Source organism: Drechmeria coniospora, chromosome 03 (genome assembly GCF_001625195.1).
Source record: "Drechmeria coniospora strain ARSEF 6962 chromosome 03, whole genome shotgun sequence".
NCBI classification, from domain to species: domain Eukaryota; kingdom Fungi; phylum Ascomycota; class Sordariomycetes; order Hypocreales; family Ophiocordycipitaceae; genus Drechmeria; species Drechmeria coniospora.
The window spans coordinates 1,603,189-1,616,991 of record NC_054391.1 but is presented as its reverse complement, the minus strand read 5'-3'; the positions used below and the strand labels follow the sequence as shown (position 1 = coordinate 1,616,991).

At 54.6% G+C, this 13,803-nt stretch overlaps 4 protein-coding genes across 4 annotated transcripts; 2 read left to right on the top strand and 2 right to left on the bottom strand.

Moving 5' to 3' along the window:
• Positions 1-491: 491 nt before the first annotated feature.
• On the top strand, positions 492-2,555 carry DCS_06312 (RNA polymerase I specific transcription initiation factor RRN3 superfamily; the record flags this gene model as incomplete). The annotated part of the gene is made up of 1 exon (XM_040803603.1): positions 492-2,555. The coding sequence occupies one exon, from the start codon at positions 492-494 to the stop codon at positions 2,553-2,555; it is 2,064 nt and encodes a 687-aa protein (XP_040653707.1).
• A 471-nt stretch (positions 2,556-3,026) lies between these two features.
• DCS_06311 (uncharacterized protein) lies at positions 3,027-8,948 on the bottom strand (the record flags this gene model as incomplete). The annotated part of the gene is made up of 6 exons (XM_040803602.1): positions 3,027-4,328; positions 4,388-5,853; positions 5,917-6,158; positions 6,215-8,601; positions 8,673-8,800; positions 8,852-8,948. The coding sequence occupies 6 exons, from the start codon at positions 8,946-8,948 to the stop codon at positions 3,027-3,029; spliced, it is 5,622 nt and encodes a 1,873-aa protein (XP_040653706.1).
• A 641-nt stretch (positions 8,949-9,589) lies between these two features.
• On the top strand, positions 9,590-11,386 carry DCS_06310 (Vacuolar fusion protein mon-1; the record flags this gene model as incomplete). Its single annotated transcript, XM_040803601.1, has 1 exon — positions 9,590-11,386. The coding sequence occupies one exon, from the start codon at positions 9,590-9,592 to the stop codon at positions 11,384-11,386; it is 1,797 nt and encodes a 598-aa protein (XP_040653705.1).
• Positions 11,387-11,576: 190 nt separating this feature from the next.
• On the bottom strand, positions 11,577-12,128 carry DCS_06309 (uncharacterized protein; the record flags this gene model as incomplete). Its single annotated transcript, XM_040803600.1, has 1 exon — positions 11,577-12,128. The coding sequence occupies one exon, from the start codon at positions 12,126-12,128 to the stop codon at positions 11,577-11,579; it is 552 nt and encodes a 183-aa protein (XP_040653704.1).
• Positions 12,129-13,803: the final 1,675 nt, after the last annotated feature.

The window sequence follows — 13,803 nt, the reverse complement described above, 5'->3', positions numbered from 1 at the left end:
TGTACTGTCGTCCGTAGCGCTGCGTCGTCGGTAAGTTGGCAGCTTAGTCACAGCGATCTGGGCGCACGTGCTTCCTACCCCACACCAGTTGGCCTTGACCAAACCTTCATTAAAAATCTTCCCACGCTAATCCCTAAACTCTACCGTTCGTCGAGTCGCTGGCCCATCATCGAGTCAACTCGTCATTTCCAACATCCCTCCATTCCATCTCCTGCTGGCCATCCACCTCGACCTCAAATTCAGACCCCATCCAACGTATCTGATTTGTGCCGGCGGCGACAGGGGACGAGGGCTACCGCTGTACGCATAGTCATGATCATAGGTCTCGTGGCATCATTCGTCCCCTTTCGGTTCGAATTTGCATGAGCACCCCGAACCAGCTGCGACTCCATCCAGCGGTCAACGACCGGCATTCAAGCCGTCTTCAAGCTTGCAACCGCCTGACCTTCTAGAGTCGAGGCGCTGGCTTTTCCGCGACAAAGCCGTCCTTCATGCGCCCCTTCACACCAGCGGCCAGGTCCCTCTCTGGTCCCGTCGCCTCAAGTGCGACTCCCGTCAAGTCGATTCTCAAGCCCGTCTCGTTGCTGAGCAAGAAGCGGTCGCTGTCTGACGATGTCGCCGACCCGTCCGACCCTTCCGAAAGTCCAACAAAGCGCCGGAAAGTCTTGTTCGACGAGATCAAAAATGTGACGTACGAGGTCGGTCGAAGGACCATGGACGACGTCAAGCGCGAAGTGAGAGTGGCCCTGGAGGAGCACCTGCGTGGGAACGACGGCCAGTACGACATGCTCAAGGATCTGTTCGCCAACGACAAGCAGAGGTATCTGCCCCCCGTCATTGGCGAGGAGGACGACACGTTGAAGCCGCACGAGCTGCAGGTCTACGTCATGGCTCTTACGAGCTGCATCCCCATCCTCAAGGGCAAGGAGTGCAACGGTTTGGTCAGGACCATTCTTGGGTGCACCTGGCTCGGCCGGGACGAGGCCTTCGTCAAAGTCTTCACCCACTTCCTTGCTGCCTTGGTGAGCGCCCAGGGATCTTATCTGGTGCCTGTCCTGTTGAAGTTGGTCGACAAGTTTCGCGACACCAACCCCTCCGTCTGGACCGTTCCCGACTTTCCCGACGTGAGCCGCGATGAGATGCGTCAGCGGTTGCACTCGGCAATTCAATATCTATTGCAAATCTTTCCTTCTGCCGTCGCCGTTTTGGAGAATATCCTCGGCACCAAATTCCCCTTCCCAGACGAGTCCATGCGGATACACATGGCCTACATTCACAACCTGCTGCGCGTCAAGGATTACGTGCCGGACTTGCGAGATGAGATATTGGACCTCATACTGAACCGCGTCGTCAAGATCGATTCCCAGATGCAGTTGGACCTGGAAGACCTTGACGACGACGTCACCGCCGCCGTCATGTACGCGCTTCGGGAGAACCAACGACAGGCCTCCGATTGGGAGGAATGCAACTCTGACGACGACGACGACGGGGATTCTGTCGACAGCGACGACCTAGACTACGACCAGGAGGCGATGAGGATAAAGACGGTCAAGGAGAGTGTCGAGAAGATGGACGCCGTGCTCGATACCCTCTTCACCTTCTACACGCCGCACTTCATGAACCCCGGATCCGACAAGGCCTTTGACATGTTCACCACCATCTTGCGCGAGTTCGACCACATGGTCCTGCCGACCTACAAGTCAAGACACACCCAGTTTCTCGTCTTCCATTTCGCCCAGCAGCATGAGCGCCTCACCGACGCTTTCTGCGGCCAGCTGATGGCAACGGCGTTTCAGGGGAACACGCCCAATGTATTGAAGCAGGCTGCGGCATCCTATCTCGCTAGCTTCGTCGCGAGGGGCGCCCACGTGCCGAAGCATTTGGTACGAACCATGTTCATGCTCCTCATTCACCACCTGGAACAGTATCGACGGAGGTACGAGCCGCTCTGCCGCGGCCCAGACCTGAGGAGGTTCCACCCGTACTATTCCCTTGTTCAGGCGACACTCTACATATTCTGCTTTCGATGGCAGGACCTGGTCGTATCGGCCCCCGATATGGTCGAGCCCGACGACCCGGCCTCGTACATTGGCCAAGATCTGGAGTGGGTCGGCACTTCGAAACAGGACCTCTCGGTACAAATATTTGGGAAGCTGAATCCCCTCAAGGTCTGCGCCCCGGTCATCGTGGAGGAGTTTGCGAGACTCGCACACCGCCTCAACTTCATGTACATCTATCCACTGGTGGAGAGCAACAAGCGTGTCCGGCTGACCCAGTTCCTCTCCTCGACCTACGCCACCGGCGGCGCGCTTCGAGATACGGGGAGCGATGCCCAAGCCGAAAGCTTTCACCAGCTCGATCCCTACTTCCCCTTTGACCCGTACCAGCTGCCGATCAGCAAACGGTGGCTGGTGGAAGACTATGTTCACTGGAAGTCAGTCCCGGGACTGAATGCCGACGACGACGACGATAGCGACGACGTGGGCGATTCGGAAGACGATGATAGAGTCGAGGAGCATACCGCCACAGACAGCGAGAACGATGATCTAGAGTAAAACCTCTTCTCGAAGTTGTGTTGTCATTTTGGCATGCCGTGCGACTTGATTGTGCCGATTTCCCGGTGCACGAACCATGTCAGATCTCTTTGTCGATTTTAGCCTAGCGAGGAGTTTGGGAGACGAAATATTAGTCTGTTTACCGTTTCACATCAAATTGGAGCTATGCCTCGAGTGAGAAAGACTTGAATATGTCTCGGAAGCGACAGAGCCAGCGAGGCTGCGGCACAGGTGCTGATGCGATATGCCTTGTTAGGTGTCAATTCGCGTGCATCGTTGGGCCATTCTCAGCCATATCGTCCGTTTCGTAGTAGAGAACGCAAACGTCGCCTCACTGGTAGCAGCAGCACTGGCTGTTTCGAAACAAACTCTCCATTTATCTACCATGTGCCATAATTACGCCACCATATCGAGCACTCATGAACACCGTCAACCCCCCACGCCCGTCCTTCCAGATCTCCGTATACTCACTCAGAGCGGTTTGACCATGGTCCGCTCGTCAAAGATGTCCTTCAACAGGGACTGGATACAGCCATCCAAATCCAAGACGCCCAAGGCATACGTTGACTCGAACGCAAAGATGCTCAGCTGTGCGAAAAATGGGCGCAAGACCTTTGCCACAAGTTCATCCTTGCGCTCCAGGTACACGTCATCGCAAATGCCACCTTGGCCGAGGAGGGGTCGCCTGTGCGTGCTGGTGGTCGCTGTTTGGGCCGCCGCGTCGGATTGCACAGCACCGCCGCTGCCCAGCTCCTCCGAGAGTTCGTCGACCAGCGCCACAGGCTGGTACATCGACGACCGATAGACAGCATCGATTGTGTCCGTGACGAACAGCCACTCGTGGAGCTGGAAGTCGTCTGGGGCCACGCATATGAGAAGGTCGAGAAGCTTGCACGCCTGGAGGATGGCCGAGCTGGTGTAGACGTCGGATACCGGGCTGTCCTCGGGGCTTACCACAGAGGAGACGGCGGCGTGGATTTCGGCATTCACCACCGGCCAAAGGGAAGCGAGATGAATGGGACTCATCATAAGCACCATCGCTCGGATGACCATGTACACATCTGCCCTGGTTGTCGACGACGGAGATGACGTCGAGGAGGCCGCCAACAGCTCCACCAGTTTCTCCATGATGATCTGTAGATCGGCGACAAAAGTATCCTTCGTAGAGGAAAGAATGAGCGTGCTCATCCTCCGCAGGTTTAGCTGCGTTTTCCGGTCCGCCTCAAGTCGCGCCGATGTGGCTCCAACGCCGAAAACAATACCGGCCGTCGTTGGCGCACCGATGCGGCCGACAATCTCGGACATCCGTTCCTTGTCGGTGAGGGCCCACTGCCTCAACAGCGGAAGCCAGTCATCTTTCACAAGACTGAGATGCATGCCAAAGAACTTTCCATCGTTGAATGCCTCCCCGACATCCTTCTTCCACGTCTTTTGATTGTTTTGCAACCGTGACAGTTCATGCAGAAGTTTCATGACGCCCTGGGAAATCGTATCGGGGAATCCCTTGGAGCGAAAAGCCGGCCCAATGACGCTCGTGGAAATCGTACTGGCTGCCGACAGCACACGGTCGTTCTCTAGCAGAATCTTGGACAAATTTGGGACGACGGATACAAGCATGGAAACGACATCATCTGTGCCATCGCCGCCGCCGCCGCCTGCGCTTCTCCGTGCCGTTACATCTTTGCCAGGCTTTTCGGAAAACCCGTTGGCTGGTTCGGAAAACATCATGGGACGGGTGGTGAAAAGAGCGGCGAGCAAGCGGAGGAAGACATCCTGTATATTCAAGTTAGCATCGACTCGTGCAGCTCGTGGTGGGAGCGGCAAATACGGACCCCTAGTTCTCGACGCATTTTCCGCTGCTCTCCAAACGTCGTGTTGTCAACCTTTTCACCCAGAATAGCTGCAAATTCGAGCAGGCTCGGTAGCGTCTGTCGATGGGGGAACGGGTTGCTTAACAGGTCCTTCAAAAAGGTCATGCAGTCCTGCCAGATCTCATCCATGGCGTCGTCGTCAAGCGAGCGCGCATATTCGACGAGGAAAACGGCTAAATCGGAGTCTTGTAAGTCAATCGTCATCGTTGACTTGCGGGATGGTTCCAGGGCGCCCGGATTCGTTCGACTGTAGATGGAGTTGAAAAGCGCCGGGATCGAATGCCGGGGGCGGCAGGCGTCCAAGGACGATAGGAACTTGAACATTTGCGCCCGTTCAGCAGGTGATTCCATGCATCTCCAAATATCGATCACCGTTTCCAGACATTCCAACGTTTCCGCAGTGAACAAGTGCTCCAGCATCCGCCGTGCCCGGTTTCTCGTACGCAGCGACGTATAGGTGAAGGAGGCTGATGAGATGGGATTTTGCAACTTTGCCTCACCGCCCTGGCCCCAGGACCATATCCTATAGCACAATCGCATGGCATCTTGAAATGCGAGATGGACCGTCAATCGATCGTTTGCTGTAGCGCTTCGCGATTGCGGGCCGTCCGATTGAAAAACACCAGAGACCATGCTGCCAAAGATTGATTGGGGCTGTTCTGGTCCCTTCACCAGCTGGGCTTGCGACTCCTCGGCTAGCAATTGGTCATGCGCCAAAGCCAAGACCTGCTCCAGACCATTCAGCAGATAGATCAGGGTAGACTCCGGTGCGCTTTCGCCTCCCGGTCCTGGCTGAGCATCTGCCCGGAACATGTCCCGTAAACTGGCAAATGTTGCCCCAGTCTGGGCGCACAGCGTCTCGACGAGAGGAATCAGGATCTGGAAAATGCAATTGGAATAAAGGGGTAAGCATCCCGCCAAAAACATCACCCAGCTCTCAAGCACTGGATGGCTGCTGATGGATTTCAATCCGGCTTGCAAGCATTGCAGCAGCTGCGGAGGCATCTGCCTTCCAGCCGGTTGGATCTCGCTTGGCGGAATGATCTGTCGACTGGGCCGTCTCTGGTCGCTGCTTGACGGTACCTTCTCGGATGTCGCCGTAGCCGGCCGTTGCTCTGGTGTCGATTCCTGGAGCTTAAGAATGTCGAGGATGACATCAAGCAGGAGCACCTGAACGAATGGATCTGCGATGATGAACGAGGTCGAAAGCCGCTCTATGAGGATGTTGTCAAGATGTAGGCCGGCGAGAGCTGAGGCGTATTGGCTGGTCATAAATTGGTGAAGCACAGACAACGCGCGTCGGTGGAGTTGCGAGACTCTCCCAACAAGCTCCTCGCTGGCAGAAGGTGCGGCATCACCGGTGATGCATTTGACACACGCGCGAACAAAGAATTCTTGGAGAGTCATCTCATCGGCCTCGGCGCCGGCTATAGAAAGTGGCAAGTTAGCAATTTTGCGTATCCGTCAAGATGTAGTCTTCGTAGACGAACCTCGAATGAAGACTTGTGTTCCGCCGAGGTACAGATATCTGGATGCGAGGATGGCTCGAGATCCCTCACCGGTGCAATGGAGCACTCGGTACAGGGTCTGCAGGTAGTAGAGACACAGTTCCAGGTCGTGCTCTTCGCCAAACACGATCGGGTCCGAACCGAGCTTTTCTCCCGTCGCCTCGGTGCTGAGGGATGCAAGAAAGGGTAGCTCAGTCAGTTTAGTGACCAAAACAAGGAAAAGTCTGTACCTTGTTAGCGAGTAGACTGCAATGTTGTCATGGGCCTGGATGTTCATTACCTGTCTATGCCAACCACATTGTTTAGCCACGATTTAACAACCATGTATAGCTGTGTCTTTTCATCCGCCAGTGCATCCAAGAGGAGGAACACCGGCTGTGTCAACATGACCTGGAAGAAATCCATGCCGGCAAGCCTATGCCCGATCCGAGCTTCCAGCATCGGCGTCTTGGAGCCTCTGCGATCCGGGGTGGTGTCCTGCAGTGTGTGAGTCCACAGGACGCCAAAAGTGCGACCGGCTTCTGCGGAGCAGGCAAAGGACTGAGACTTTGACTGAATATCCACCAGAATACGTGAGAGAATGGCTTCGATGTCGCGACACGACATCGACAGAGCCGTCTGGAGTTGCCACAGACACCGAGTAGTCTCCACGTGGAATTTCGGATCGGATGCGGATAGGTATGACCATGCGTGATAGACCAGAGGCTTCACGAGCGCGGACAGCTGCAAAGTACTGATTCTTTCGATGGAATGCAGTTGTGTGGCAAGCTGCACAGTTGACGAGAAGTACGAAAATGGTAAATGAGCGTGCTTTACGAGCCCCTTATTCAAGTGGCTCAGAAGTTGGTCCACATCGAAGCTGTATGTTCTTGGCGTCTTAAGCAAAATCAGGATGAGAATGCGGACCCGAATGCCCCTGTGATCCAATAGTTCCAGCTCGTCAGTGGCGTCGCACATGCTCCTCACTCCCTTCTGGAGCAACAGTTCGCCCGACTTGATGGCGTTGAATGGAGGTGGCGAGCCGTCCAGATTTCCGTGCTCGTGAAAATAGAAGGCCTTGATCTGCTGTAGAACTTCCAAGCTCGACCTGGACGTGTGGGCATCTTCATTCGTTCCAGATTTGGGCGAGGGGTTTGGGAATGCGCGCTCGGGTACCAGCTCAAGCAGCGACGCAACGACGCTCAGAACGGCTTCAGATAGTTGCATTTCTTGGTTATCAACCGGTCGGTCCTTTGCTCTGCGGCTCTTGGAATCTTCTAGCATCGCCAGCGCGGCGAGACAAGTGAGGGGGGCGTGGATGGTTATCATCTCCTCTTCTCTCACGTTGAAATTGGAGATGATGAAGTTGACCAGCGAGACCTTGTCCAGCCGCTCTTTGATTCCCAGGTTACCGGGGCCTGTGGCTTGGGCTAGTAAGCCGACGAGTTCGCTGTAGATCAGCCCGCTCTCGATGCCATCGAAGAAGACACTCGCGCTCCGCAAAACTTCTGTGAACTCGGGCTTTTCCGATACCTGCTTTTGGAACTGTCGGACGCTTTTCACTACGGGGAGGAAGATTTCAGGCACAATGAGACTCCCAATTTCCCACCTATCCATGAGAGAAAGGCAGACCTTGTAAGGTCTGGCTCGCTCCGTTGCGACGGCTTGAATGCTGCCTTGGATCATATCGAGCAAAGCCTTCGTCAATGGCTGGAGTCCAAACTCTTCGAAATAACTCGTCCTCGATGAGAAGTATCCTTGCTGCTGCTCGGGTGGTGTCACGGCCACGTCGGCTGCATTATCACCGTCACCGCCGGCAGGCCCAGGTCCAAGGAGCCAGGCCCAAAGTCTTCGATTAAGGCTCATGTCTCGTCGCGTTACCACACCGACCGCGGCCTTTAAGAGTATCTCAAGATCCGCAGGTTTAACGCAAGATTGGAGCACGCTCGAGTTGAGCGGCAGGTGTGAGACAAGGAGGTCGAGAAAGCCTCGCTGGATGAGGAGCTGCTCATCCGCCAAACCACTGGCAAAACAGCGAACAAGCAGTCCTGGCTCTGGAGAAGTGACTACGGTCGATATCCTAGACCTCTTCTCCGTGCCGTTCGGGGCCTGTGTTGCATAGGGGCCCATGGACGAGGCGGGACCAAGGGCGGGAAGATGGCGGACCAAGTAAGCCAAGGCCCCCGAGCGGCGAGTCTGGCTGGTTATGGAAGCCAGAAAAAAGCATTGCCAGAAGAAATCGTCACCAGAGGAGTGTTCTTCCGTAATATTGTCCGCGTGTGGTGGTCGGACCGCCTCTTTGAACCTTGACACGAGGGCGAGGGTGCGCTCGAAGTCTTCGCTTGTCTCGTCTTCCAAGCCAGGTAGCAGCGCAAGTATGATGGATTTCATGGCCGGTCGCAAGGATCGTGGGTCCAAATCGATAAAATAGGTCTCGAGAAGGTCGAGAAAGGGTGATCGAACAGAGAGAGAGGCGAATGAGAGAGTCGGCGCCAGTCCAGGAAGATAGAGTGGGAGATCTCGCGACAAGCCATCCTTCCCGATCGTTTCAAAAACATAGTTGTAGGTCTCCAGAGCTTTCTGATGGACACCTGAAGGAAGCATCGGGTTGAGGCACTGCGATAGGCGTTTCGCAACTAGGGCTTTGGTTGGGATCGTCGTAATGGAAGTCGGCCGAGCTTGGAGGGCCTGGTTGGAAGATTTAGATTAAATCGACACTCGTAGCCAAGGCTGTACGGCTGTCTCAACACGCCACGAACCTTGAGAAGTTTGTTCAGAAAAGAAATGTAGTCGGCCCATTCCTCGAGCGCTGTCTCGAACAACGACAGTGCCTTTTCCACCCCAGCGGCGTATCGGCGGTGCGCCTTGTCCTTGATGTGGACCTCTTCTGTCATGATTGTAAGCAAGAAATGCTGTGCAGGCAGCACATTTCACTCACCTCCGCCGAGCTGGTTCCTCCATTGTCGAGGGATGGGCGACTCTCGTCCTGAGCTCTCTGGCGAGCCGAGGGCGCCAAATCCAGGCTCAAGGGCCATGGTTGCGAATCGCAAGCGAGCCTGTGGGCATAGCAATTCGGATTTCGAGTCCGAATCGCATTGCTCGAGGGGACGTGGATGTCGCCTCACAGGTTGTTGTGTAGAAAGACACACCTGCTACACTGTGCGTGAGGTACGATACGATGTAAGTGTAGGGAGGAGCGCGCTTGCTATCGTGAGGATAAAGCTGTCCGAGGAACAATAAGGCTACGTTTCAGAGGGTCCAGGTACAAGCTGTGTTAGGCAGGGCATGGCAAGGGAGCCTTGAAGCATGCAGGAAGAATCTGATTGGCGAGCATGCAGGGACGACAGCATTCTTCCATGTACTAGTAGTACGTGTACAGTACAGGACGTAATTCCTTACATGTACCTTGCCGATGTACATGTACCTTGCTGCCCACGCCGAAGGGAAGTGTACCGAGCACGAATACCTAGCGGCCATGTACAAGTACTTTGTGTACTTGCAAGTATGTCGTCCTGGTACGGATTCAGTACGTGAGGCCGACACGACGATGCAACCTTTGGCAACCGAACCCGTCGCCCGCCGCACTCCAACCCATGTCGTGTACTATTACCAGCTCTGCCGGATAGTCCACACATCATCAAGTTGAGATGCCACCGTCACTGCGCGAACTTGTACAATGGTACGGGAGACGGCATCTCCCAGTGACGAGCAACCGCCGCCGTTGCCCACCTGGACCGCGACGACGAGCCCGGTAGACGTCAGGGCTCTGCAGGCACAGGCTACAACTGCCGTCTCTCCCGTGGATATCCAGACCCTCTCCTTTCCGGATGGTTCCAGAGGCACCTTTTCCACACCCGGACCCGGACCGGCATCGACACCGATTGGCAGCGGCCATGTCTCTCCGACAAGCAAGGACGCCGGCTCTGGCGCCGATGGATTCGACGATGCGGCCAGTGTGATGAGCCTCGCGCCGACGATGCGCCCGGCAGGCGACCTCGCAAGCCTTCTCGCCGGCGAGTTCGACAAGAGGGGCTCGGCTTGGAGCATGCTCCAGTCACAGTCGGCATCGATCCAGCCATTCGAGAGGAGCCGCGGCAGGGCTCAAGACCCCCTTGCCGCCTTCGAGAAGGAGTTTGAGGCCTCCCTCGATGAGATGGACGACGATTTCCAGGACGATGAAAGATTGGCCTTGTGGAAATCAAAGTTGAAACATTACATGATCTTGTCGTCGGCGGGAAAACCCATCTGGAGTCGCCATGGCGATCTGAACCTCATCAACTCCTCGATAGGAGTCGTTCAAACCATCATATCGTTCTACGAGGGCTCGAAAGCTCCTCTTCAGGGCTTCACAGCTGGAGATGCTAGGTTCGTCGTGTTGACCCAAGGGCCGCTCTACTTCGTGGCGATAAGCAAACTCGGAGAGAGCGATTCGCAGATCCGATCGCAACTCGAAGCACTCTATATGCAAATTCTATCTACTCTAACGCTCCCCACGCTCCGAAATATTTTCATCAACCGGCCTTCCAGCGACTTGCGCAAGCCGCTCGGAGGTACCGAAACGCTCCTCTCGTCCTTGGCCGACAACTTCACCTTGGGCTCGGCATCGGCCCTCTTGGGTTCATTGGAGTGTCTCAAGCTCCACAAGTCGGACCGACACGCCATCAACAATGGCTTTTTAAAACTGAGGGCCGAAAAACTCCTCTATGGGCTTATTGTCGCTGGAGGAAAGCTCGTGAGCGTCATACGACCCCGACGCCACTCCCTCCACCCCGGCGATCTTCAACTCATCTTCAACATGTTGTTCGAATCCGACGGCATCAAAGGCGGAGGTGGGGAAAACTGGATCCCTATATGCCTCCCGGCCTTCAACAACCAAGGCTACCTCTACATGTACGTCAGCTTCCTCGAGGAAGAGTCGGATGGACAAGCCAGCGGTCCCGACGCCAGCCTGAGCCAGTCCGCGGACGAAGAAATCGCCATCGTCCTGATCAGCGCCGATCGGGAAAGCTTCTACAGCCTCAAGCAGATGCGAGACGGCGTCGCGCAGCAGCTGGCAAAGAACGGCAGCCTCGCCATCATCCGAAAGGCGGCGCAGGCTGGACGTCCGACCATAGCGCAGGTTGCGCCAGGGAGCCAAATCCGCCATTTCATGTACAAATCACGAGCAAACGTACAGTTCTGCATGTCATCCCTGCAGCCCACACTCTGCCAACTCGTAGAGCGGCGGAGACTGATGACTCTCTATCACCAGCTGCACGCGACCGTTCACGCCAAGCACGTGCATCTCAAAGTGCTGCATTGCACCAGCGACGACGCATCATCGCTCGCCTGGGTCACCCCTCTATTCGAGTTTTACTGCGTCGGCGGACCAAACATGTCCAGGGCGTCCATCTCGCAAGGCGCCAACAAGATTGTCCAATGGGCAAAGAAGGAGGAGCAGCGCATATTCATCATCGGAGGCGGAGTTTTTTGAGCAAGAATGTACTTGACGGGTATTCATTAAATATTATTACGTCAGGCTCGCAGCCTTCTTATGCGGGCGCACTTTGGCTAGCCCTAAAAGCGATATGCAACTTGAGGCAGACCAGTGCCGGTATTGCAGTCATAACCCATAGCGGCGTCATCTTTCCTTCTCCGAAAGGAGGAGTGTTTCTATCGGAAGCTCATCTGGATCCATTCATGGAAGCACCAGCACCTGCTGGTTGATGGCATCGATCGGGATTTGCGTACGATGCGATATCAGCTTGTGAAAGAACAACGGTCGACTTGGAAGTGCGAGACTGGTTCCGTAAGGCATATCCGTCGATGAGCTTCTCGGAATCATTTCGTGGGAGGTAAAATGACCTCCTGGCCCAGTCGCGGATCCTAGTCGCGACGGTGGACTGCTGAGAAGACTCCGTTGATGGCCAGACGGTACGAGGCAGCCTCGGTGACAAGGGTGACGGGAACGAGGTCTTTGTGTGCATCGCACTGGCCGAGATGGGCTGATGACTGTCGGCATCGAAGCTATTTCGATAATGCGATGATGGGTAGCCATCGCTGGCGTCTGTGGCGAGAGTTGTCCTGGAGGCATTCAAGACGGATTCGGAAAATGGGGCGTCGAAGTCTTCCCGAAAGCGTGGGCTTCGAGGATTGCGCTGGAGGAGTTGAGGACGGCCGTTTGGCTGATCCCTCTCCGGAATGGTCATGCGTAAATCGGGCTTGCGAGAGGCCATGGTGAAGATTCAAGTGGAAAACCCCTGGTAATCAACTTGTTAAGCGACAGTGCCGGTCTATGACTTTCTGTTCTGCTTGAGGACTCGAGCTGGGACGTTGAGTGACGGCAGAGTTTGGCAACGACCGATTGCTGATGATTCGCCCAGGATGTGCAGCCGGAGGAGATTCTGTCTGGAGTGAAAAGCCAGCGGACCCAAGATTCGCGTTGGGGAGAAAGGGAAAAGGAAGAAGGAATCAAGGGCAGTCAAGTTAGGGCGGAGCGTCTAGATGGTGAGATATAACTGCACATGCAGCGAGCAGTATCGGTAGGTTCAAGAACAAGAAGTCGTCGAAAGTAAGTACGAGGGCAAGCTTCTCAAGCATATACCGTAGGTGTACGAGTAGTTGTAAGTGCACTGGTAGAAAGGTACGCTCAAGATGCCGCCGGGGAGATTGATTTTGAGTGTGAGCATGGTGCCTCTTACTTAAGTACTTCATAGGTTGGATCTGTCAAGCTTTGCCAGGTCGTGGCTGGTCGTGGCCGGTGCGGTGCTGCAGGACCCCTGACTAGTTAGGGTGCCAAGCTACTTCGGGAGGGTGGAGCGTGCGGGGCAGTGTCGGCAAAGAAGCCATGAGGGAACAGACGGAGGGAAATCAATTGGGTGTAAAAACGGAGAAGCGCAGATCAATTTGTGAGAAAGGTCCACTCGGCGTCAGAGTTTGTGCCAATAGGCGTACATGCACTCGTAAAGGTACAGACTACTTCCCTGCTACTGGTATATTACACATGTACTCCGCACGGAGTACGAGTAAGTGTACGGAGAACTCACGCTGCAGTTGTACCTGTAGAGTACTCCGTACATGGACAAGTATCAGGTGTATACAGTAAGTACAGTAGGTACTTGTCGGTCCTCAATCCACACATGTACAACTACGGTACAACAAGTACCACAGGGGAAGTACAATGCAGTACGGAGTACTTACTCCGTACTGTACATGCCTCCAAGTAGAGGTGTACAAGTACCAGTACAGTACAGTACAGTACGATTACAGTACTTGTGCCAGTACGGAGTAGGTGTTCTAGAATAAATATACAGTACGTGTGCGGCGTTAAAGAGCATCGGAACAGAGCGAGCGATATTCGTACATGTATGTGCAGTCAGAAGATGAAGCGTCCAAATGTATCTGTCGTAGGCTGTCAAGAGTTCTAGGTACCAGAGTTTATTATTATTAAGTTCTAAATCTGTACGGAGCACTCCGTACGGAGTACTGAGCGCTTACATGTAATACGGTGAACTGTGCCTGGAAAGAAGTATCAGCTCAGCACCAAAATTAGCAAGTAAGCAACTAGTATTACTCCGTACTCCGACTTGTAGTACCCGCCAGGTGGCGCTACATGTACTTACATGCATGACATTACTGTGCCATTTCTTGTGCCTTTTCCTCCGAATTCAAGTACTTATATTTGTACAGTACGTGAGCACATGCAGGGAGTACAGTACATCATGTAATGTAAGTAGAAGTGGTTTCGATAAGCGCAGATGCATCAATAGACGCGGCGAAACGTGAAGCAATTGTGGGCGTTGTTTTGGCGTTTGGGACGAGTCCTTGACCAACTTCAACAAAAAATTGCGTCGCCATTAGCCATTGGGTTAGTAGGTAGGTACTTGTATACTGTAGATAGGTACTCCGTAC